The 27,061-nt window shown below is 35.3% G+C and overlaps 1 protein-coding gene and 1 long non-coding RNA gene across 2 annotated transcripts; both read right to left on the bottom strand.

Annotated features, from left to right (window-relative positions):
• Window positions 1-10,721: 10,721 nt before the first annotated feature.
• On the bottom strand, window positions 10,722-13,308 carry LOC108834856 (uncharacterized). The gene is made up of 8 exons (XM_056991025.1): window positions 13,128-13,308; window positions 12,908-12,931; window positions 12,597-12,702; window positions 12,454-12,522; window positions 11,883-12,376; window positions 11,457-11,718; window positions 11,108-11,316; window positions 10,722-10,996 (listed from the first exon to the last, which is right to left on the bottom strand). The coding sequence occupies exons 1-8, from the start codon at window positions 13,130-13,132 to the stop codon at window positions 10,930-10,932; spliced, it is 1,236 nt and encodes a 411-aa protein (XP_056847005.1). The 5' UTR covers window positions 13,133-13,308; the 3' UTR covers window positions 10,722-10,929.
• Window positions 13,309-13,998: 690 nt separating this feature from the next.
• LOC108834857 (uncharacterized) lies at window positions 13,999-14,892 on the bottom strand. Its single transcript, XR_008936500.1, has 2 exons — window positions 14,537-14,892; window positions 13,999-14,442 (listed from the first exon to the last, which is right to left on the bottom strand). It is a non-coding gene; the product is annotated as an uncharacterized LOC108834857 (long non-coding RNA).
• Between the last annotated feature and the right edge of the window lie 12,169 nt (window positions 14,893-27,061).

Below are 27,061 nucleotides of genomic sequence, written 5' to 3'. Positions count from 1 at the left end.
ATGATATGTTGGATGAACTGAGTGGTTCTACTGTGTTTTCTAAGATTGATCTCAGGAGTGGATATCACCAAGTTCGTATGAAAGAAGGTGATGAGTGGAAAACCGCCTTCAAGACGAAACAAGGTTTGTATGAGTGGCTTGTGATGCCATTTGGCCTTACCAACGCCCCCAGCACATTCATGAGGCTTATGAACGAGGTTCTAAGGCCATACATCAGTAAGTTTGTGGTTGTGTACTTTGATGATATACTGATCTATAGTCAGAGCTTATCCGATCATGTTTACCATGTAGAACAGGTGCTGAAGGCATTGAGGCAAGAGGGACTTTATGCTAACCTAAAGAAATGTGTGTTTTGTACTGATGAATTGGTTTTCTTAGGTTTTGTTGTGAGTTCACAGGGACTGAAGGTCGATGAAGAAAAGATCAAGGCGATCCAAGACTGGCCAACTCCGACCACAATAGGCCATGTCCGCAGTTTTCATGGTCTGGCCAGCTTCTATCGACGGTTTGTCAGGGATTTCAGTACCATTGCTGCTCCAATGACATCTGTGATCAAGAAGAATGTATCCTTTACTTGGGGTCCTGCCCAAGAAGAGTCTTTTAACAGGCTTAAATATAGTTTGACTCATGCACCAGTCCTTACTCTGCCTAACTTCGATAAAACCTTTGAGATTGAATGTGATGCATCAGGTACAGGCATAGGAGCTGTGCTTACTCAGGGAGGCCGACCAGTAGCCTTTTTCAGTGAGAAATTGAGTGGAGCTGCCCTCAATTATCCCACCTACGACAAAGAGCTTTATGCTCTAGTGAGATCTCTTGAAACTTGGCAACATTATCTTTTGTCTAAAGAGTTTGTTATTCATACAGATCATGAGACTCTTAAACACTTAAGAGGTCAGACCACACTCAAGAAGAGGCACGCCAGATGGTTAGAGTTTGTGGAGACTTTCCCTTATGTGATTAAGTACAAGAAGGGCAAAGACAATGTGGTGGCCGATGCACTGTCCCGGAGACACACTCTTATCTCCACCATGGAGGCTAAGATCATGGGTTTTGAGTATATTAAGGATTCTTATCTTACTGACCCTGATTTTCAAGAAGTTTTCAGGAAAACTACCAAGATGGCAGCCGGCCCATTTTACCAACAAGATGGCTTCTTGTTCAAGGAAAAGAAACTGTGCATTCCCCAAGGTTCCATGCGGGAATTGCTGGTTCGGGAGGCCCATGGTGGCGGCCTCATGGGACATTTTGGTAGAGATAAAACTCTAAGTGTCCTAGCCGACCATTTCTTTTGGCCAAACATGAGGAAGGACGTTGAGAACTTGTGCACCAAGTGCATTGTCTGCCTTAAGACAAAGTCCAGGTCACATCCTTACGGTTTATACATGCCTTTACCTATTCCTGACCACCCTTGGGTAGATCTTTCTATGGACTTTGTGCTGGGCTTGCCCAAGATAGACCACAAGGATTCCATTTTTGTTGTTGTGGACAGGTTCTCCAAGATGGCTCATTTCATTGCTTGTAACACAACCAATGATGCCACCCAAATCGCCAACCTGTTCTTCAAAGAGGTGGTTCGTCTACATGGCATGCCTAGGACCATTGTATCTGACCGAGACACCAAGTTCTTAAGCCATTTCTGGAAGACTTTATGGGGTAAACTTGGTACCAAGCTGTTGTTCTCGACCACTTGCCATCCACAGACTGATGGCCAAACCGAGGTAGTAAACCGTACACTCTCTCAGTTATTGAGAGCTACGGTCGGTAAGAACTTAAGGAACTGGTTAACTTGTCTACCTTTTATTGAGTTTGCTTATAACCATGCTAGACACTCTACTACTGATCTTTCTCCTTTTGAAGTTGTCTATGGTTTTCAGCCTGAAACTCCTTTGGACCTTTCCACACTGCCCAGTCCTATGTACCGCAGTAGAGATGGAGCCAACAAGGCGGAGTTTGTTAAGACCTTGCACCAAAAAGTCAAGGAGAGACTAGAAGCCAAGGCGGCCAAGGTCAAGGCGCGGGTCGACCAGAAGAGAAAGGAAGTGTTAAACCAGGAGACTTGGTGTGGTTACACATGCGGCCAGAAAGGTTTCCTGAAGCAAGGAAGTCCAAGCTATCACCTCGAGGGACTGGACCCTTCCGGGTTCTTGAAAAGATCAATGACAATGCTTATAAGCTTGATCTTCCAGGTGAGTTTAAGATTTCCCATACGTTCAATGTATCTGATTTGTCCCCTTTTCTTGCAGATGATGATGTTCTGAGGCCAGAACCTTTTCAAGAGGGAGGGAATGATGAGGCCATCCAAGTAGAGGTTCCCATAATTAGGCGCGGACCGACCACTAGGAGTGGAACCAAGGCCATAAGAGAAGGGTTCTCCAAGGCGGTCCAACAAATCCTAGATCAAGATGGGCAAACCGGCCAGAACCAGCTACTGATTGAAGAGATGGTCCAATTGAAGATACAAGACCAAGCCGGTTCAATTGAAGTTCAAGACTCAGCCGGTCCAATCCAATTCAGATCACTCCACCAGAACCAATCCGGTTTCATCATCTCCACATTCAACCTTGGTTCAGAATCAATCTCCAATCCAACCGACCACATTGCTTCCGGTTCAGAGATATAGCCGACCACCAAAGTAAGTAGTATGTGTTGTACTCTTTTTCCTTCATCGGGTTTTGTCCCACTGGGTTTTCCCGATAAGGTTTTAATGAGGCAACATGCAAGCATACTATGAGCTTTGGTTTAGGCATCTCAACCAGCAACCGGTTTTCTATTTTATTTTAATTTTATTTTGGTTTAAGACTTTGGGCATTTGTCAGCCTTTTATTTTTTTTGAGAGTTGGCCATTTGTTTAGGCCTTTTTGCCATCTTGAGTCCACAAAGGGATGGCTATAAAACCTTGTGGCTGGCGATTTTGGCTGCTTAAGTCTTTTATGAAATTTGTTTTGCCTTTGCAAAGAAAACCCTAAGTCTTTCTAGTGTGAGAAGCAAGAGAGAGCAGCCTGAATCTTATCAAGCTCCAACCATCAAGCTTGTGGCGATTCTTCATTCCATCAATCCCCCAACGATTTGCCTTGAGAGTGATACACATCCAGCAAGGCCAATCCCATCTTCTACTCATCATCCATCCACTGATCTGTTGAGAGAGACACATCCAGCAACAGATTCCATCACCATCTCTATCCCTTTTTATTTCTCTTGTTTTTATTTCTGTTTGCATCTTTTGTTTGATTCATTTTATAAATCTAAAATCCATAAAAATCATCTCTGTTTCTGTTCTTGTTTTATTTTCATAGTTTTGCTTCTGTTCTTCATTTTTATAAATCCATAAAACTCATAAAAAGTTTCTTTTGTTTCAGGTACAGTTTTGGACAGTTTTGATCCAAGCATCAAGTCCTTTCAAAACCAGTACCAAAATCGACCAGAATCATATTCTCCAAGCCATTAGTTTGCAGCCTGGTTCCCAGCCTGTAACACCAACCTACCGAACAGCTACCTTGTTCACCACTGCTTTTTAGTTTAACTGCATCCAACCTAGTTTAATCACTGCTGATTATGATTTATTGTGTGTCCTAGTTCTCTGTGGATTTGATCCCTAAGTATTACAACTGATCATCTTATTTAGAGAGTAATTCATTCTTTAGGGTAATTTGAGTGAGATCAGTAAGGCCTCGTCCTTATGCCTATGTGGTTCATGTAGTCTTTATTAGGCGAAGCGTCGGTGTTGTGAAGTTGTGTAGTCCCTTGGTTTGCAACCTACGGGTTCTACGGCTAACTTGGTAAGGGCTATGGAGCTTGTGCTCAATTGCATGCTGTCTTGGAGTAGTCGATTGCCAACATGTTTCCGTTTGCTGATCGAGTTGAATATGTGTTCTATCTTGGCTTCTTTTAGATGAAGTAATGTTAAGTGTAGTACTTGGTTGTTGTCCCTTGGAGGGACTTTCTGAAGAGATCAGTTTCAACTCCAATAATATAGGTCTGTTTTCGCGTTCTCGATAAATCCTGCTTCTGGTTCTGATTTGCTTCGTCTCTTTTGAATTGAATAATGCTCTTTCCTTGGCTTTTAGTTATCTTTTTATTCTTTGTGTAAATCATTTATCTCCGGATGGTATATCATATCTCACCGGCTTATGGTTTGGAAAAGTTGTTATCCTTTGCTGACATTGGGTAAACAACGCTTAGAATTAATAGGGATGACTGCCTAAAAACCCCTCTAGTCACCACAACCCTATATATTCCCACCTATACTCCTCATCTCTTGACCAAACCACCCAAGGATATGAACTATCTTCATATATTCCCCATTCTTTGTAGTTCTGCCTAGACCCCCATTTCTAATTGATTTTGAAATCACAATAACATAATGGTTAATTTCTTTTTGTGAAACAGTGATTGCCCAGTAAATAAAACCCGACCCGGCCCATAATGACCTGATCCGACTCAACTAAAAATCAAATCGATTTGGATGTAAATTAATTTGGGTTTGTGATTCTTTCTGACGATATATACCAAGATGACACGAGAGAGAGAGAGAGAGAGAGAGAGAGAGAGAGAGAGAGAGAGAGAGAGAGGAGAGAGAGAGAGAGAGAGAGAGAGAGAGAGAGAGAGAGAGAGAGAGAGAGAGAGAGAGAGAGAGAGAGAGAGAGAGAGAGAGAGAGAGAGAGAGAGAGAGAGAGAGAGAGAGAGAGAGAGAGAAGAGAGAGAGAGAGAGAGAGAGAGAGAGAGAGAGAGAGAGAGAGAGAGAGAGAGAGAAGAGAGAGAGAGAGAGAGAGAGAGGAGAGAGAGAGAGAGAGAGAGAGAGAGAGAGAGAGAGGAGAGAGAGAGAGAGAGAGAGAGAGGAGAGAAGAGAGAAGAGAGAGAGAGAGAGAGAGAGAGAGAGAAGAGAGAGAGAGAGAGAGAGAGAGAGAGAGAGAGAGAGAGAGAGTATCGAAAAGGACATGTATGAGTAAACCCTGGGTTTGACTTGGATTATTGCTGGCACATGTTAAGAAACATTGTGTTTGTCTTTGGTTATAGAGAAAAACAGAGTCACTTGTTCAGATAGATTGATGAAGGTTTGCTAGATGAGATAAGAATGCTAGATTCAAACATAAGGTACTTGTATATGATGTGAAAGAGCTGCAAAAGAGCATGATGGAGCAATTTGAGTTCCAAAAGAAAAGACTTCAAATATGGAAGCGCTATCTGGGAAGATGAATGAAGAGACGTTGGTGTTGTATTGCCTTTGAGAACATGAGTTTGACTTTGTATAATTGTTATGTTTGGTGTTGTGTTGCGTTGTAGAACATGAGTTTGACTTTGATTCACTGTTATGCTTGTTGCGTTTATGAGTTTGCATCTTATTTGTTTCAAACATGGTTTTGTTTATGCTTTTCAGTTTTGAACCAACACATAAATGCCAAAAGAAAAACAACATATGTTTCATAATAACAGGTTTTAAAGTGCCAAAAGCCACAGAACAGAAAGTGTGAGACACAAAGCCAAAAACCAAAATAAAGGGAAATAAGCTTCTCCACTTGCTTCTTCTTCTTCTTCTTCTTCTTAGCTGATTTGTTTTCACCTTTTATTCTAGAAAAATTCTTTTGGTTCTTCTTCTTCTTTCTCCCAGGTAACTCAGGCTCTTGAGAAGCTACTACCAATATCATAACCAAATAAGAAATTCAATTTTAAATAGTTGTAAACAAGTTGTAAACGAGAGCTCCTTGAAAATTCTCCAAGTCGTCAATACTTATTAAATTCTTAATAAACGTGAAAACTCTAGAAAATCCTACTTTCGGGAACGGAGGGAGTATATTTTAACTTTTTATGAAATTTATCTTAAATTTACTTATATGACTTACTTTTGTTATTTTCAATATGACTAAATTTCAGAAGACTCTAAATAATTCTAACTCGTAATATGATTTTATTTATTTAAACCGAAGTTAAACTTATTTTACACTGATTTTTTTAATTTAAAGAAAATATCTTATATCTTCAACACTCTTGTTTGTATTGAAAAATTCATTTGTGCGTTTCAAAATATTTTCTATAATTTTATTAAATTTAGTTTATGTGATTTAGTTTTTATTTTAAACGAAACTATTTTTTAAGGAGTTGAGATAATTGAGACCCGTATTATATTTTTGTTGATTTAATCATTTTTTATTTCAAGTTGATTTTATTTTGAGGTTTCATTTAATAAATGCTTTCAAATAATTAATAATGTGAAAAAAAAATTGGAAATATATGGTGCAAATATTTAGGAAACAAATTTTCAAAAAGGCTGGAAAAAATACATGCAATTTTTGTAATTACTTAGAAATTTCAAGGGCAGATTCATAAACAGTCATCTGCTTTAATAGTATAGATTTATTTTAAACGAAACTATTTTTTAAGGAATTGAGATAATTCAGACACGTATTATGATTTTGTTGATTTAATCATTTGTTATTTCAAGTTGATTTTATTTTGAGGTTTCATTTAATAGATGCTTTTAAATAATTAATAATGTGAAAAAAAATTTGGAAAGATATGGTACAAATATTTAGAAAATAAAATTTTCAAAAATCCCGAAAAAAATACATGAAATTTTTGTAATTACTTAAAAATTTCGGTGGCAAATTGATAAACATAACAGTCATCAGCTTTAATAGTATACTAGATTTTGACCCGCCCTTTAAAAGGGCGGGTATGTTTTCTTTGACAAAGGGCGAGTATATTTTTTGTTGGAGAATTATTTTACGTAATAAAAATTATGATTTTTGATAAATTCTATATTTTAACTTTTTATGAAATTTATCTTAAATTTACTTATATGACTTATTTTTTGTTTTCAATATGACTAAATTTTAAAAGACTCTAAATAATTCTAACCCGTAATATGATTTTATTTATTTAAACCGAAGTTAAATTTATTTTACACTGATTTTTTTAATTTCAATAAAATATTTTATATTTTCAACACTCTTGTATTGAAAAATTCATTTGTGCATTTCAAAATATTTTCTATAATTTTATTAAATTTAGTTTACGTGATTTAGTTTTTATTTTAAATGAAACCATTTTTAAGGAGTCGAGATAATTCAAATCCGTATTATGATTTTGTTGATTTAATCATTTGTTATTTTAACTAAATTTTATTTTGAGGTCTTATTTAATAAATGCTTTCAAATAATTAATAATGTGAAAGATTTTTTGAAAAGATATGGTGCAAATATTTAGGAAACAAAATTTTTAAAAAAGGCTAAGAACAGAATTATATTAAATACTCTTTAATGTAATTGCAAAATAATAATTTTTGATTGGTTGCAAATAATGCTGAAAAAGGTACATACAATTTTTGTAAAGGGCATGTATGTTTCCTTTGACAAATTTGTTTTTGTAACAAATGTGTTTCAACATAAAATTAATTTGTACATTTACTTGTAAATTATATAAAAGTCTAAATGAATTGTAATATTATTTAGATTAATAATGGCTATTGATATGATCCACTATATTCATAATCAGGTTTTTAAATGGATACTCGAAAATATAATATATTCAAAATGTCTAATATCCATTGTGAGAACTCCTGCAAGTCTAGATTTTGATCTGCGTTTAAAAATGGCGGGTATATTTTTGTTAGAAAATTTATTTTCCGTAATAAAATTATGATTTTTGATATATTATATATTTTAACTTTTTATGAACTTAATCTTAAATTTACTTATATGAATTATTTTTTTTATTTTAAATATGATTAAAATTTTGAAGACTCTAAATAATTCTAACCCGTAATATGATTTTATTCATTTAACCCAAAGCTAAACTTATTTTACACTGATTTATTTCTAATTTAAATAAAATATTTTATATCTTCAACATTCTCTGTATTGAAAAATTCATTTGTGCGTTTCAAAATTTTTTTGTTGATTTAATCATTTGTTATTTCAATTTTCTTTTGAGGTTTCATTTAATAAATATTTTTAAATAATTAATAATGTGAAAGATTTATTGGGAAGATATGGTGTAAATATTTAGGAAAATCGGGAGATCTTATTTCTGTTTCTATATTATGTTGGTAACAATTAGAGAGAATATTCAATTACAGAGAATATTCAATGATCTGTTTTGAGTAAATATCCCGATAATATATGAGTTGAAAAAACGATTTTGGTTATTGATATTTTTTGGTTCATGTGTATTTAAAAATTACAGGATTTTGGTTATTGAATATTGAAGGCCATTGATTCAAAATTTTAAAGTGCATTTCGTTTTATTGATAGAGAACAAAAAGTTGGGCTGTCAATTTATATGAAGACTTTGTTGGGCTTTTAATTAAAGGATTTGATTTAAAAAATGCAAATGGAATGGGATGTTTTGTAATTACTTAAAAAGTCAGGGGCAGGTTTATAAACTGTCTTCTGCTTTAATAGTATTAGTATAGATAAATGGTAAAACTATAGTATTTTGATGGAGTGGCATTGAGTTGTAATTTTTGTGCAAAAGTAAGGGGTAAGTACTAAATGTACTCCAGTCTTAATAGATTAGATTTAATATAACATTTATACAAAAAATGTTTTTTCTTATTCTGTAATTTTATATATATATATATATATATATATATATATATATATATATATATATATATTTACATTGGCATATAGTCATCGGCGTCTGGATCGGATTTTTTGGATTCGGTTTCGATTTGTATCACACTCTAGATTCAGTTCTAGTGAATTTAAAAGTACTCGTTAGGTTCTGATATAACACATCGGTTACAGTTCTAATTTGTATCATATACTAAAGTTCATAAAGTAACTATATATCATTGGATCGGTTAGGATAACCCGAAGTAAAATCTAAAATTTAAAAGGAAAACATAAACATATATACTTATTTATATAGAATTGAGTATTTAAGGTACTTATTTAAATTTTAAAATATTTTTCTTTAGATATCATATAAGTATAAATAAAAAATTGAATATTTGAATTACATATTTATGTTTCAAATATTTATATTGCATACTAATTTAAACATTTGGTTAGTTTTCTACATTCCGAATTGGGTTTTTTTCGTTCTGGTTCAGTTTATGTCTCGGGTTACATATTTTATGCCCAGACCTAGGCATATAGTTATATAAAATATGAATGAAATAACATATGTAAACAGCCATTTTTAATTTAGTATAGTTTTCTAAAATTGATTATTTATATGGGTTTGTAAATTTTTAGTTATTAGTAATAAATAATGATGAGTAGACTATAATACCATAAACAATATTTTGTTGATCAATTATCTCCATTTGCTAAAACAGGGAAATATCCAAAAAAATCATTAATTATATATATACAAAGTTATAGACGTTAAAAAATAAATGCGTAAATGTTATTTTCATTTCCTATTTGCAGAATATAGAAATTGTATGTATAGGGTTTAGAAAACGTATATACAGAATATACAAAGTGTATGTATAAGGATTTAAAAAGGTATCTAATTTATTTTCATTTCCTATTATCTATTCTGTTATTAATTATTATATATCATAGCGGGTGTAAATATTGTTTCTATTAGTATTGGAATATTATAATTTCTTTTTATTTATATATTAGATTTTCTTGTGATATGTAAAAAGATTGTGCAAAAGATTACAATCTTTTACAATCTTTTGCGTTTAAGGTATAGCTAAATTTTAGGAATCCGATAGGTATACTAACCATGTTATGAATATGAGGAACAATCTTAGAAAGTAAATAATATTTTTAGTATTCTAATCGTTAAAAAAAAAATATAGCAGGAAAGACTTTTCTTTTTGGTCAATAATATTCAGGAAAAATAAATATCCAGAAAATTTCAAAAGAAAAAACAATAAACAGTGACGAAAGACTTCAAAGCAACATCTACATTCATAAACAGAAGCAGGAGCATTATTTATTAGAAAACCTCAAATATTAAACAACAAAGAAAAAAGAAGAGATCGATGTGATGTGGTGATACAAAACTACCGAGAACCTAAAGTGATAAAACCAAACATTACACATCTCAACAACCATTTAAAATCAGACATTCTATAGAAAAATCTAAAAAGGTTAACTCAAATTATAAGAAAAATAACTCATAGGTTGCTACTCATTGACGCCCAAACTGCATATATCTATTCATATTGTTTCTTCTTTCTATTGGGTGCGGATTGTTTTTATATAAAACTTGGAGTTGCAGAGACAGAGAGCTTAATGGTTAAAAAGTTTAATAATAATATTTTATTTTTAATCGAAAATCGAGAAAGGAATAGATAAACCTTTTGTCATTCAAAAATAGAGCACTGATGGGAGATCAAGATTACAAAGCATAAATTTATAATGTTCTTTGGGTAAAAGTAGAGAAGAAATTGAAAGAAGCGTTGGAAAGATTACTAAAATGTTAAGTTTTATAAAATAATAATAAATGATTAAATTGATATAAATAGTTATTTAATTCAGTGGCATTGAATTGTAATTATTGTACAAGTCTTAGGGTTATTTCAAATTTGTACTTCAGTTTTAATAGTTTAGATATGAGTTTTTGATTTTTAATTATCTAAATGGAGCCTAAATGGAGCCTAAAGCTCTAGCCCCAAATGTACTAAATGATTTTTAAGTACCTGAACCGAAATATATAAAATTATCTAAATGGAGCCTAAAGCTCTAGCCCCAAAAACCAAAACCAAATTCCCACATCAAGCATAAACCGTTGCAAGAAGAATTCAGAACCCCATATTGAAAACAGAGTAAAATATTCAACACTAAAAGGAAATACAATCATCACATACCAGAATTATTGTCAAAATACATTAAGAAAAACAGAGAGCAGCAAAAGCAAGCAAAAGAGTTTAGAATATAAACTCCGTTGGTTTATTGTCTTTAGCTGAAGAAACACAAACACTGAGCAGGCTTTTATTGGAAACAGGGTTCACTCACGGTTCACTCACTCTTCTTCCTCTGCCTCTTCAAGCCAATTCACAAATGGCTCAAGGCTCTTGACAAAGGTTTGCCTGCAACATTTACCACAAGAACAAAACCATAAAATAAATTACCAGACACCGGATATTTTGTTATACCGAGCTTTCCAGATGAGTATAATGCTATGGGACCAAAGCGCATACCTGCCCTTCGGGTTAGTTCCTTTACGGAACCAGTGGAGGATGGTATCCTCAGCGAGGACATCCAGATCATAGAGCGACCTCACTACTTCTGGAAATACTTTCATAAGCTTGGCGTCCTCATAGCATTGCATTTGGACCTTGTACATCAGCTCCAGCTCTAGCTTTCCACTGCTGCAGACTGTGTTCAGAAGTGGAGCCCATGCTTTCACCTACGCACAGTTAAAAAAAAAATCAAGAGGTAAAACTGTGACCATACATAACAGGGATCATAACATACAACTCTTACATGGAATAACACAGACTATATGCAACTCTTACATGACATATCAGGTACAAATTTGAATCTTACCTGGCGCAGAACAGAATTAGCATTTTGCTGCTGGTTTTTACCAGACCACTGAACAGCATCCATTAAACCATCCCAAACAACACGCACAACCTCGATCTCTGGGAGTTTAGCATCTCTGACAAGCTGCTTCACCGTTTCAATGACTTCATCTACACTACTTTCCTCAGTGACCTTGCTTGTAAGAACGGTTTTGATTTCCTTCAGCTTCACCTCAAACATTTTCTTTGAATGGTACTCTACTAGATCAGTCAACCCCTCTTTCCTGAAAATCCAAGAAGTAGATCACAAACAGAAGATAGGAATGCAAACTTGGCAGACTAAAGAAGAATACAGCACCACAGGTTTGATTAATAGACAATGATCAAAGATGTACAATCAAAACTATGATTACTAAAACGAAACAAAGTACAAGGGAGGAAAACTCACGTGAAATGCTCTGAGAAACTTTCAGCAGTCCGCCTTACAGGTGGTAAGAAATCCAAAAGGTTGTCCTCCATTTTGCCACGCCTCAGAATAGAAATCAAGTCTTCAAGACTGTTCTCAACCAAATACTCCTTGAAGAAGTCTGTTACAAAAGTGAGCACTATCCCTTTGGCAACAAGATTATCCTTGAGCAAAGGCTGGAAGACAGTCTCCGGAGGTAATCCAGAGAGCTTCTGGGAAAAGGCAAGTGCTGTGAAGATGGCAAGCTTCTTCCTTTCATTTTCCTCAAAAAGCTCCAGAGACTGCAGGAATCTCCTTGTAACATTTTCAAGGTTCTTTATGAGCGACGGCCTCCTCCGCAGAATCTTCTGTATATAGACAACAGATGGCAAAATGGCTTCACGCGTGGGCTCGCAGTCGATTACAGAGTAAGGATGACGTTCACCCTCATCAGGCTTCACTGTTCCAGGTTGTGTACGTCGTCCAATGAAAACAACCTTCAAGAAAAGGATCTCCCAACCATAAAAGAAAAGTGAACAAAAATGAGAGTAAATGATTTGTCCAAAAGGTTTACCTCAAAGAAGATGTCACCGTATCTTGAGAAATTAAGATCTGTTGACTCAATACTTTTGGCAACAAGTTCCTAAATCAAGAGCTATAAGTTTAGACAAAAAAAAACACTTATGTTAACAACAAGTAGGAGGACATGAAACATACCAAATCACCAGCATTATCAAGGTAAATCTGGACTACTGCATCAGAAAAAGCTGCAGGGTCCAGAGGAGCAGCAATATTCCGCTTGCGGGTCTTAATCCGCGTACCTCTGCTCGTACAGAATGAAGAATATAAGCAAAGAAAGATCATGGTAGAACTGTAACAATCACTTAAGTTTCAAAAAGAAAACAAACGATGGTTCAAGATGAAAATACGAACAACAAAGTAAAAGTAAAGGACCGGACTTAGAGCATGAGTTTGATAAAGATTTTTAAAATCGTTGAGAGGAAACACAGATTGTCCAGATGACTTACCCGAGAGTGGGTTTCTCCTTCGAGCTGCACAACAAAACGAACAAAACATATTAGTAAACTGAAGGAGAATAGATGTACAGATGTTACTTATCAGAAGAAACCCTAGCAATCGAAAATAAAGGAACCCTAATTAGCATTCAAATCAACAGTATTAATTGATGGAGATACTCATATTGAAAAAATGAGAGTATCGATCCATCGGTCAGTGGGGGAATCTTACCTCATAAACCAAGATGAAGAGGGATCAAAGAAGAGATTAGACTCTGTGGATCTGAGAAGCGTATCGAGTGTGAAGAAGAAAAAGGAAGGAAAGGTGAAGTAGGCGATGCTGTAAAAGAAGACGAATATAACCCTCACCACCAAAAATATCTTTCTTCTGACCCGGTTCGCGGAAGTTTGTGATTATGTCAATTGGGTCGATGGGTTTAGACGATCACAAAAGTTGGTTTATTACTAGAATAATATGTATATTTAAAAAAAAAAACTAGAATAATATATATCTTTTAAAAATTATTAAAATGTTTATAGGCTTGTATAAATTATAATTAAAAATTTTAGTTAGTTTTTTTTAATTGAGATAAATTTTTAACAATAAATTAATCCACATCAAACACTAACTCAAGCGTCTCTCACAATCTGTTATGGTTAAAAAAAACACAACACAATTTTATTTCTTGTTCTTTTGTCTCGAACGAACTATCTTGTTTCTTAACTTTCTTTGATATCGTCTTATCCAAAATCGTCGTCTCCAATCGTTTCGTTTCTACGAAATCATCTTCGCCGTCATCTCTGGTATGTTTTGACTGCGTTTGATTTGCAGTACAAGAAATATGTCCATTGTTAGCGCGGATTTTATGCTATGTTAGGGGTTTGATAGCGTTTTACCAAATGCTATGTATGCGGCAGCAATCATAGATACCCCTTCTACGATAGCATTTTCTTAACGCTACAAAAAATAGAGATACAATAGCAATATTTGAATGCTATTATTAAATTAAATAATGGTTCATATTTAGTGCCATGATAGATCATTCTAGAATTAAAAAAAACTAAATTAAAATAATTAAAATTAAACCCAATTTTTTTTATAATTAAAAATAAAATTAAATTTATTGATAAATAAATTCCGGTTTACAAAACTAAACCAGAAAAAATAAAAATAAAGTACACCACAACGGTTTATCCAATTCGGTTTACACTAAACCGGAAAACCCTAAACAAAAAAAACACTAAACCTAAAAAACAAAAACTCCAGCCGCCCTTCTCCATGTGTGCCTCCTCAACCAGTGTGCCTGGCTTTCTCCATCCTTGACCGGAGACGCCGTCGTCTCTGCTTCCGGCCTCAGGGTCTCCCCCACTACAGCTTCCGTGCGCCTCCTTCGACGCAGCTTCCGAGGATTCACCATCTCCGCTTTCATTGAAGTCAAAGAAGGAAGAAACTGAACAAATTAAGGAGAATCCAACAGAGGCGAGTCGAGAATCCAACAGAGGCGGGGTGGTAAGCTACCTGAGACGGGGAACTTGAACAATTCGATCTGAAAAAAAAAACAGAGAGCAGAGAAATTCATGGTAGGGAGAATCAATTCGATCTGAAAAAAAAAGAGAGCAGAGAAATTAGTTTTAATTAACTGCTTGATGAGAGAAATAACATAAGATGGCAAAAGGTATGAAGAGAAAGAGAGATTGATTGAGAATCCAGATTTTTTTCACTGTAAAAGGAAGGAGAAAAGTCACGGTGGAAGAAAAAGAAGGAGGAGATGGAAGAAAAAAAAATGTTTCTAACATCTGTGCATTTGTGTCCGTTAGATTAACTTTCATCAATGGTTGTGGTTACACAATGAGTGATCTGCACCCTTTAATGTGATTGGCCACATCTTTTTTTTCTTAAACTTGATTGGCCCCATTATCTTAACCAATCAGATATTTTGTAATTGTTTTTTTTGTATCTATTATTTTTCTATTCATTTGTGTGTGTGCTTTAATATATAGATATTTATGATAAATTTTCAAAAATAAAAAAAAAATTAGGAAAAATCTAAGATTTAGATTTTACAATTTAAAAATTCAGATTTAAATTTTGAAAGTTAAACTTTTTGATTGGTATTTAGGTATAAGAAAATAGAGTTAAAGAGTTTATGAAATAGAGTTTAGAGTTTACATTTTTAAATTTCGAATTTGAAATTTGGAAAACAGATGTATAATCTAATTTTAAGATTTAGATTTAAAATAAATTTTGATTATATCACTTTTAAAGAATATATAGAGTTTATGTTTAATTTAGAGTGAAGTTTGTGAATAAAATTTAAAAATTAGATTTGTAATTTATGTGTGTAGATTTATAATTTATGATACAATACAAAGGGTTTGACGTATATTTGAGGTTTGGAGTTTAGAGTTTAGTTAGAAAGTAAAAGTTATAAAACTAAAGAATTTTGGAAATTACAAATTGTGTTTAGATATAAAATTTAAGATTTTTTTTTGTTTTAAGATATAGATAATTGAGAATATTAAGTTTTGATTTTTAAATTTAAAATTGAGATTATATTATGAAATTATTAGATTTTTAAAGTTTATGTTTAGAGATTATAGTTTAAAGGTAGGTTTAGAGTTTCAACTTAGGCACTTTATTTTGGTATGCTTTTGGAATTGATTTAATATTTATGTTTAGAAAATTATAGTTTAAGATTAAGAAGATTAAATTTTGAATTTAATTTTAAGATTTGAAGTTATAATATGAAAAGGTTAGAGTTTTAAGGGTTATTTTAGAATTTAGGGTTTAGGATTTAGGGGATCAAATAGTTTTTCTTAGCATTAGAAAAATGCTATTATATGTCTTTGATAGTTTTATCGAAGACACTTGAATAATATTTTGGTGCTTAAACCTAATTTCCCGATAAGCATTGGCGGAATCAGTAATTTTATTTTCCCGCTCAGTTAATTTTCAAAATAGCATTAATTAAGTGATATTTTAGGTTTCACCCTATTATAGCGTTTATCTAATGCTATTATATAATACGGAAATTTTTAAGTCATCTACGATAGCAGTTCAGTAAAACGTGCTATAACAATCTGCTATCAATGTAGACTTTTTTTGTAGTGTTGATGAGTTTTATTTAAGCTGTAACTGAGTTATATAGTAGGTTGCGACTGAGTTATATAGTAGGTTGCGACTGAGTTATATATTAGGTTGCAGCTGAGCTATATTATGTTACAGCTGAGTTATATATTATGTTTCGGCTGAGTTATATATTATGTTCCGGCTGAGTTAATTATATAGTATGTTTCGTCTGAGTTATATATTATGTTTTGTCTGAGTTATGTTTATGTTGCGGCTGAGTTATATATTATATTTCGTCTGACGGCTGAGTTATATTATGTTACGGCTGAGTTATATATTATTTTGCGGCTAAGTTATATATTATGTTTCGGTTGAGTTATATATTAGGTTTCGGCTGAGTTATATATTATGTTTCGGCTGAGTTTTATAGTATATTTCGGCTGAGTTATATAGTATGTTTCGGTTGAGTTATATATTATGTTTTGTCTGAGTTATATTTATGTTACGGCTGAGTTATATATTATGTTTTATCTGAGTTATGTTTATGTTGCGGCTGAGTTATTTTTTCGTTGATATGATCAGATGGATGTTTCTGAAGCTCAATCACCGGATTACCCTACAAGACTTTACTCTGAAGGGTCTTCTAATCTAGAATCTAAAGAGATTAATCACAATTTTCATTTAGGAGAATTCCATTACGTTAGAGAAGCAATAGGACGTGATGTGTGAGCATAACTGGAAAATATTCCTCTTGGTGTAATTGCTAAGCTAGCTGGACGCAAAAGTGTGTGGTCTGGTAGAACCGTACACTATCTACTATGCAGACAGCTACAAGTACATAAGAAGAAGATTTGGAGTCTCGTTGTTGATCAACCTATCAGGTTTGGCTTACACAAGTTTGGAGAGATCACTGGGTTAAACACAGACCTAATACCAACAGAAAGTATTTAACCGGACCAATACAAAGCATTTTGGGAGGAATTGAAAGTGCTGCTTGGGATGGGACCCAAGTTAGATGAACTGAAGGTTACATTAGAGGTCTGTCCATCTTGGAATTTTGAAAAGCGTAAATGATTAGGGTTGTTACTTCTTCAAACCATGGGACTCTATGTTTTGCATCATAATTCTAGGATACCATTTGAAAGTGCAAAAAGAGTATTCAACGATGAAGTCATGATGTTGTATACATGGGGTGAAACTAAATATGAAGTTATTGTTGACTCTATTAAAATGTTGAATCCGCAAGGAAGGTTATACACAATAAATGGCATGAAGGACGTGTTATTGGTTTGGGCGTATGAATATGTCACTTGCTTTGGAGAGCGGTTTGGGAGAGTGGTCAATAATGAAGACATTTTGCTTTTGCGATAAGGTGGAAAGCGTACACGAGCAAGTTTTGCTACTATGTTCTCTGAGGAGATCAGAGAGCATGGCGAGGTAAAGTTCAACGCTGAATTGAGTTTATTTTGTAGAAGGATGAGTTATTGTATTTGATGACTGAGTTATTAAGTAATTGTCGCCTGGGTTATAAGTTATTATAATTGATGGCTGAGTTATGAGAGATTTGGTGGCTGAGTTATTAGTAATTTGATGACTGAATTATTATAATTGATGGTTGAGTTATGTGTTTTTGGTGGCTGGGTTATGAATTATTTAATGATTGAATTATTATAATTGATGGCTGAGTTATGTGTTTTTGGTGGCTGAGTTATGTGTTTTTGGTGGTTAGGTTATGTGTTCATGTTGCAGGTGTGTGTTAGGAAAATGATTATGAAGGAATCAATTGAAGAGATGTTTTCTCAATGATCGGGTGAAACTGACGACCCACAACTCGTTAACATGATAACAAACATATATGCAAGTAGATTTGTTAGACGTTTTTGGGAAATGAAAGGGCGTGAAGAGAAGAAAAGAATGAAGGGTGGAGTTTCGTCAGAAACTGAACCACCCACTTAGAAGAAGAAGAAAGTGAACACCAGAAAAGGTAGAGCTGCTGCAACGGGAAATGATTATAGCGAGAAGGAAGGTAGGGAAGATTTGGAGAACAATGACTCTGGGAAGTATAAGGAGTACTCTGGATAATATTTCCAGAAAATTTGATAAATAAGAAAGTCAATTTACTGCGATTGACTCGCGGTTAAGCACCTACGATTCCAACTTTGGTGAGTTAGCCCAAATGACCCTTGATGATATTGTTAATGAGCGTCTGAAAGCTCTGGGGTAGGTGAAAGCTTCATTGGTAATTATCCTCCCCATATGAGGGTGACATCTACAACATATTCATCACTGAAAGACCGTGGCCAGATCGGGAATATGGATGGCTGTTTGATAATGTAAGTCTTTATTACGGCTGAGGTATATATCTATTACGGCTGAGTTATATATCTATTGCAGCTGAGTTATATATATTACGACTTAGTTATAAAATCTATTACGCCTGAGTTATATATTATTTGATGACTTAGTTAATCTCCTGCATATATCAAAGTCCTCATTGGAAGGTCCATGCGAGATCCCACCCCATTCTGGTCGAAGATAATTGCCTTTATTGACCTTTGGTTTCTCACTATGTGGTGTCACTATTTGGTACGGCCCTGGAATGGCTGTCTCTCCCTGGATCACTTGAAGGGGGCGTGGGTGGATGAAAGTGATGGAGGTGGTCTTCTCCTTAGAACTATGAGCTGCTCTAAAGATGTTTTGCTACTCCTGAGACACAGGTTCACCCTGCTTGGTGTCTGGATGAATCACAGAAGATCACTCTTCTTATTGTGATAAAAGTTGTTCACTAAGAACAATGGTAAGAAAGTCTCCAAGGAGACAGTTGTTGAGCCAACAAAGCTTCAGTTTATTCAATCAATGGTTAATGATACATGGAGGCTCGTGTTTAACATAAATAAGAAAGCCAAAACGAAATCCTAAGCTAGAGAAAACCCTAAACCAAAACCAAATCGGTTTAGTAAAAACCATATCCTAATCCTATTGCTAGTTGGTTTATAAATCACCAAACTTAATCCTAGCTGGTTTAAACTTAACAAAATAATAAATAAACTTAAAATAAACCATCTTGGACGTGCCTAATCTTCTTGGGCCAATCATAATCCAAGCTGGCTTGTCTTTCCACTTTTTGGGCCGATAAAGGCCTTTTTCGAACAATTCTTGCTTGGGCTCGATCCATCTTGTTCCAGGTCCGACCAAGTTGCTCCTTATGCTCATTTGGATGATAAAGATCCTCATCATGTTCCCTTTCCAGCTCTTGTTCTTCATCTTCCATTTCCAACTCATTTCTCGTCCATGTCGGTTTGAACAGTGCATTTCCTGATCATAGCTGATCTCCCATTTCATTTCCTGTCTATCCAGCTTCCTCCCATCCATTTCATGGTCAATCACATTGCATACTAGTCGTCCATGCTGGTACATAGTCATTCCTTTCTCTTTAAAGGCCTCATCAAGGACAATAGACTTCTCTGTGTCCAATACTTCATGAATCAGGCCAATAAGCTCTTCAATAAGCCCACTAGGTCTTGCTATGACCCATTTCCTTTCTGGTACATGGATTAGCTTCCAGAACATGAGTTTGAAGCTGCTCCAGGTCGCACCATTCCCTCCTCCTTTAAAAAGATTTGTCCTCAAATCTTGTTCTTTAAGGATGAATGTACTGTCCAATCTCAGCTTCTTTGTTTCTTCTTGTGCCAGGGTGTTGTTAAAGCTCTTGTTCACGTTTATCTCCCCTCCCGGCTCAAAGATAAAGCTTTGTAAAGCCTTCACACATCCTAGATACTTCACTGGACAGAGCTTCTTACAAGCAACACATAAAGCAATCAATTTATGGTCTTTGTTTGTCTCAGATCTGATGGCTTCTGATTGAGCTTCTCTCCACTGATACCCAGAACAAGCCTTGATCCTAGACTTCTTGGCAAGTGATATAACCTTAGAGAAACCAGAAACTGACGTTGGTTCTTCCTGCTCATGCAATAACCCTTCCAAATCAACCTTCACTGCTGCTGCTTTTTGGATCATATTGTTGTTGATGCTTTGATGTAAACACAAGCTTCCTCCTGGTTCAAAAACAAGGTATTGCAGCCCCATAACAAACCTCATATGCTCCACTATGCTGGTCTTAAACCATACAATAGGTTTGGTCAGTAGATCACAAGAAAAAGATTCAATGATATCACCTTCTTCAACCACAGTTGTAATTGCCAATTCATGAGCTTTAGGTGATCCATTAAGCACTCCTTCTTCAGCTTGGTTTTGACCAGGCACGTGATCACATGTAACTGATGATATCTCCTCTTGTTTCAGATGGTTATCCAAGTAATCTCCTTGACAAGGAGTGGCTGGTTCTTGTGCACTCTCAGGAACCTTTGTAACTGGTTTTGAGACTGGCTTAAGAGAAGTTTGTTTTGTGTTCTTGCTGATGATCTGTTGAGTAGACCAGGAACCAAACTTATCAACTAGTTGTTTGTCTCCTACAGGTGGTTGTATGGCAGGGGGTTTCAATGTATCACAATCTGGCCTCCTTTGCTGATCTTTTACTAAAGAATTGACTGCTTGTTGTATCTTCTGCCTGTTTACATCTTGGAACTGTTGGCTGTGAAAATAACCAAATTGCTGAGTTTTCTTTTCATATCCACGACCATAACAGACCTTTGGCTCATCTCTGGATGTTTTAGGGCGTGTCCTAACTGACCTTGATTGGCTCTGTAACCTTACTAGATCAAGTTGACCATACCTCTTGGCTACAAACCTTTTCTTCATGATAGCCTTCATCTCAAACCAAGAAGAGACTTGAAACTCTCCAATGTGTCTCCTATGGTTAGCAAGCTGATACCACCAATCCAATGCATAGCCACATAAACCAGTAGATGCTAGTTGAGCCTGCATCTCTGCTGTGTACCCCTGACACTTAATAATTAAATCCATCTTCTTTTCCCATTCTAGGTATGTGTCTGGATCAAAGTCTCCATAAAAGAGTGGAATTGTGAGCTTTTCTTCATATCTAGCCATCAAAGATGCTTGTATACTTCTAAATTTCGTGCTCCTTGGTTAAAACTTCAAACCCTAACCTTCAAGAGGCTCTGATACCACTTGGTACGGCCCTGGAATGGCTGTCTCTCCCTGGATCACTTGAAGGGGGCGTGGGTGGATGAAAGTGATGGAGGTGGTCTTCTCCTTAGAACTATGAGCTGCTCTAAAGATGTTTTGCTACTCCTGAGACACAGGTTCACCCTGCTTGGTGTCTGGATGAATCACAGAAGATCACTCTTCTTATTGTGATAAAAGTTGTTCACTAAGAACAATGGTAAGAAAGTCTCCAAGGAGACAGTTGTTGAGCCAACAAAGCTTCAGTTTATTCAATCAATGGTTAATGATACATGGAGGCTCGTGTTTAACATAAATAAGAAAGCCAAAACGAAATCCTAAGCTAGAGAAAACCCTAAACCAAAACCAAATCGGTTTAGTAAAAACCATATCCTAATCCTATTGCTAGTTGGTTTATAAATCACCAAACTTAATCCTAGCTGGTTTAAACTTAACAAAATAATAAATAAACTTAAAATAAACCATCTTGGACGTGCCTAATCTTCTTGGGCCAATCATAATCCAAGCTGGCTTGTCTTTCCACTTTTTGGGCCGATAAAGGCCTTTTTCGAACAATTCTTGCTTGGGCTCGATCCATCTTGTTCCAGGTCCGACCAAGTTGCTCCTTATGCTCATTTGGATGATAAAGATCCTCATCATGTTCCCTTTCCAGCTCTTGTTCTTCATCTTCCATTTCCAACTCATTTCTCGTCCATGTCGGTTTGAACAGTGCATTTCCTGATCATAGCTGATCTCCCATTTCATTTCCTGTCTATCCAGCTTCCTCCCATCCATTTCATGGTCAATCACATTGCATACTAGTCGTCCATGCTGGTACATAGTCATTCCTTTCTCTTTAAAGGCCTCATCAAGGACAATAGACTTCTCTGTGTCCAATACTTCATGAATCAGGCCAATAAGCTCTTCAATAAGCCCACTAGGTCTTGCTATGACCCATTTCCTTTCTGGTACATGGATTAGCTTCCAGAACATGAGTTTGAAGCTGCTCCAGGTCGCACCACTATTACACCCAGTTCAAGATAAAACCTAATCTGATAAAGTTCAAAGATACTGATTACGAAGAGTTAGTTAACGCTAAGCTTCCCGCTGATTCTCCAATAAAGTTGAATTGGTTTGAAGATGTGGATCATTTGTACGGAGTGCTTCAAGTTAAAGGCGATCATTGGGTGGCGTTTCACGTGGATCTGAAAAAATGAGAAGTTTGATTGCTACGATCCAATCATTGGACTTGTGACACCCGCAAGTGAGTATAGAATGGTAGTTGCATTTAAGCCGATTATCCAAATGCTCCATGTGATGTTGCATGATCTCATTCCTGCTAGTCTCCGAAAACTAAGTAACAAGCAGTTTGCGTTTAGAAGGAGGAGAGGCAAAAACATTCCACAAAATACCCAAATTGGCGATTGTGGGGTGTATTAGTTAAAGTTTGTCGAGTGTTTAGCGCTTGGTATAACTTTTGATGGGATAAATGATAAAAATATTCAAGGTTTACGGGTGAAGATGACAGTAAAGATCCTTGATGAAGGAAGAAATGATGCGATTAACAATATGTTGGCCTGTTTAACCTTTAGTTTCCCTTGTATTTGACTTAAGTTGTGATTTTAGTTTTTATTTGACTTTCAGTGCGAAATTTTATTTAGTATTTGACTTTCACTTATGGATCTCAGCCTTATCGTTTATATATCTCAGCCGTATCGATTAATATAACTCAGCCATACCTCAAACATATCCTAAAATCGAAAAATCTTTCTATAACTCAGCCATATCACTTTATATAACTCAGCCATACCTCAAACACTACAAGAAAAATCGGTATTAGTAGCACACGAAAAACGCTACCATAGGGTTTTCGTAGCGTTTTTGTAAACGCTCTGACAGCCGCAGCTATGGTAGACCCCCCCTACCATAGCGTATTTTTGTGTGCTATAAAAAGTAGATATACTATAGCGTTTATTATGTACTATATTAAACGGTTTTAATAGCGACTTATTTTAGCTATTACGTTATTTTCTATGGCATTTTTATTTCGTTATAACGTAATTTATAATAACATATATTAAATGCTAAGAAAATAAAAGAAAATTAATATTTTTCTGACAAATATATAATTAAATTGATTATTATTATTAATTTTGAGATTTAATCTGATTATATATTGAAAATTGATTTACAACTGATTTCGATAAATAAATTAAATCCATTTATAAATGATTTCGGTTTATATTAAAAATTTGGTTTAACTGATTTCGGTTTATAAATTAAACCAGATTACAATTTTGGTTTACAAATTAAACCGGTTTACATACAAACCGGGTTTAGAAACTAGATCTAAAAAAAAAAATCCCCAACTGCTTCGCCTCCTCCGCACTGCTTCCTCCACTCTGCCTCCTCCGCCGCCACAACCTCCATCTTTGAAACTTCTCCGTATTTGCTGATTCTTCTGCTTCCGCCTCTTCTCTCTGTCTCCTGCTGTTTTTCATCTTCTGCTTATCCGTGAATCTGAGTTTTAAAACATATACAGAAAAAGATTCAAACGAAACCTCGTCGTCATCATTCACTACCTCTGAAAAAACGAATCAAAAGGACCAAATTGATCAAAAGGACAGACTAGAGATTACAAATCTAAACCCTAATTGGAGCCCTGGTGAGGAACTTACTTGATGGCTTAGTCGATGTCAGATTCTGTTTTGATTGGAGATTCGCTTGGGCTTGAGACATGAATCAATGAGGTGAGAAGTGAAGTTCTTCGTAAAAGATGGAGAATTTTTCTGGGTTTCTTAGGGTTTATTCCAGAGAAGAAGAAAAGAGCTTTGATTTTTTTTTTCAGGTTTACGACAAGTAGGAGATGAGAGGAGCAGAGATAGAGAGAGTAAAAAAAAAGCAAGTGTTTATGTCCCTTAGATCAAATTCATCAACGGTTAAGATTAAGAAAAGAAGTTATCCCCACTTTCTTGTATTAGCCAATAGGAAAGAATCACTAGGATTGCTTTCTTTCTTCTCTATTCTTTGTTTGTGTCCGTTGGATGATGAATAATGGACGGCTGTGATCTAATAAATGGTAATCCTTGCCCTTCTATGAGAGACCAATGAGAAAGAAGTTTACGGATTGACAATTACTTTAGTGTTTTTTTTTAACTAAAGCTTTAGTGTTTCTTTTGGGTTTTTACTATTTTGTTATTTAGTTTAATTATTAAAGTGCATAATCTATAGAAAGTAATAAATTTGCAATTTAAATTTCGAGATTCTGAATAAAAGCTTAGACATGTTGAATAATTACAAGTTTTTAATGGTTATATTTTGATTTTTGTTGTAAAACTAAGTGGGGAAACTTGTTTTTATTATTAATCTCGACCAGGGGTCTTACATATATATATACATCAGGTCGTGTTTATCCTAAGTGGATAAGTACAACAGTCGATAAGCATTATCTCCTGCGGTCGGTACGGTCCTGGTCGGTCCGGTTATGTCGATCACAATCTGGTACATAACACTCCCCCTTGATCGACACATCCGGTACTGGTTCGTTGCATGCTTAATGTTGCCTCATTAAAACCTCTCCTGGAAAACCCCAAAACCAATGTGGCAAAATGGGAAACCATGGACAGGAAAAAGAGTACAACACATGAACTCCCCCTGATGAATGCATCACTGTAGTAGACGCATTCCATCTGGTATCCGAGTCTTCCTGAACGTTGAAGCTGCATGTGACTTGGTGAAGATGATCAACTGGATTCTCCTTGAATGAACTAGTGAATGTTGGACGTCTTGATGTCTTTGGAACTCCATAAAGATGTGGTCAGGATGTACATCTTCGCTGCTGATCACTCCATGTCATGGTCGGACTGATGGCGCTTCGAACGATGCTCGGATGGACTTTATAGTCTGCAATAAAACTTTACTTGCAGGTCCTTTTCATGTCCAACGGATATACTTTGGTTATATGGCTTTATCAAAACGTGGACATTCAATATATATTGAGTCTTCTGACCCAAACACATACGAACCACTTCTCTTTATATCTTTTGCCCATTTGGACTTATTTCTCTTTGTATGTGCCAATTGTTTTATCCATTGTAGCCAATCTTTCTTTATTTCCTTTTCTCGATCCATGTTATGTTATAGACCTTGTCTATACACGTCCATTACCATGAGTGTCTAAGGTCATACCATAAATAATTATTTGCTGCAATGGAACTCATCAAACTATGAATTCGCAGTCAAATGCACTCATGTCTTTTATACATGGCTATCGATCTTTTCTTGCCTTTAGCAATACTATATTTATTAAGCCACGACCAGGTATGCTTCTGGTCACTATCTTAGATTATGGTTCTCACTTTAGGCGTGCTGACTTAAGCATACACACACTCACACGGCTATGATTTTTCTGCAGTTTTACCATATGTAAGACATAGCCTTTTTAATCAATTGATAACTTGTATCATTGAAACTATTGAACCATTGAACCTCTCTTTAGGTTGGTTTGTTATAAACATAACACAAGGAATTATAATATCCTCTATAGGGATCTATGGACTGATTGTACCAAGTATTTCCTTAGTCTTTCATTATCATTTGCAGCAGCTTTGTTTCAGTCCATGAATAGCTTAGGAACAAAACTATTCAATGAAAATTTTTTTTCTCATCTTTCTGATACTCTTATCATTTTTTTTATCCAGTGATCAATATGCTACTTACTACATTTCTTTCTTACTTATATCCAGACCTTTTCGAATTTGTAGTAGCATCCACCACATAGGAGTATATCTCCTTATAATCTGTTCCTTTGGTCTCTGTGAGTATCCTTGTGTAATCAAGCCATTCCTTGAATACTTTAAATAGGAATATGAACACCTTAGTCCATGTCTCACGATTTCTTTTTCTTTCCCACACAAGACCTATTTTTCACTGGTTTTATCTTATCAGATGGTGTTTCTTTATATGGCCAATACACCCATCTCTTTTATAGATTCTTTGAATCTTTCTTTGAACCCCCACGGTTTCCTTTAGTCTATGAATGCATTCTTGTATTCTCGTGGGTTCTGATCCTCGCTTATATCTTTTAAACTCAAGTGCTATTTCCTTATGCATCTTTATCTTTTATGTGTCGACACTTCTTTTATAGTGTTCCATTGTGTTCCAGACATGAACTAATCGATTAGAGATTTCATTCTTACTAAGAACCTTCATTTACCTTGCAGTTTGGCGTCCCAAACTACATGGTCTGGTTCCTTAGATGTTAGCTGCGCAGCCATATCTCAATGTCTGGTCTGGTTTCCCTTATGACCTCGGATATGTCATTTCTATGCACCTTTCTTTTCATTTCCGAAGTTTCTTATCTTATGGAACATATTGGTCTATCTTTAGACTCTATAGCAACTTGATTATGTCTCTTCTAGGACATTAATTTCGTGGTGCTTAAGCTGGTATGACTTAGTCATTCTTTTTCTTTTCTTTTCGGGTCTAATCTGTCTGGCATTCTTTTAGCTAGCTTTGTATGATCTTTCTTTGGACGTCTTAAATCATATTCTCTGGTCTGAGGATCTTGCCAAGACAAGGATGGTTAATACCATTCCATTTCTTTATACTTGTACCAGCTTATTTCTTTCTCCCCCTGATGTTGGATAGTCGGATTTAATCATGCAATCCGTAAACCTGGCCTTAATCTGATCACCCATATTTGGCTCAAGGTTTCTTATAAAATCGTGGGAGAAAGCATTCTCATATCCAACATATATTCCCAATCTTATTTCATCTTCTTATGAGGTTCCATCCTAGACGGCACATATTATTGTGGTGGTCTATACATAATCTCTTAGGATGTCCTATGTCTGGATCATGACCCTTTATCATTCTTAGATGGGAATATCTATGCTCACTTTATATGGCCTGATGCATATTTTTATTACATGTAAATCCATGTGTTCCCAAGCATTAGCTAGTGATCTTTGTACACAAAGAATTCGGCCAAGTTCTATCATGGTCATAGACCA

The sequence above is a fragment of the Raphanus sativus genome, chromosome 7, assembly GCF_000801105.2.
Source record: "Raphanus sativus cultivar WK10039 chromosome 7, ASM80110v3, whole genome shotgun sequence".
In the NCBI taxonomy this organism is placed as follows: Eukaryota; Viridiplantae; Streptophyta; class Magnoliopsida; order Brassicales; family Brassicaceae; genus Raphanus; species Raphanus sativus.
Note: the sequence above shows the minus strand (reverse complement) of the source record. Positions and strands in the feature narration are given on the sequence as shown.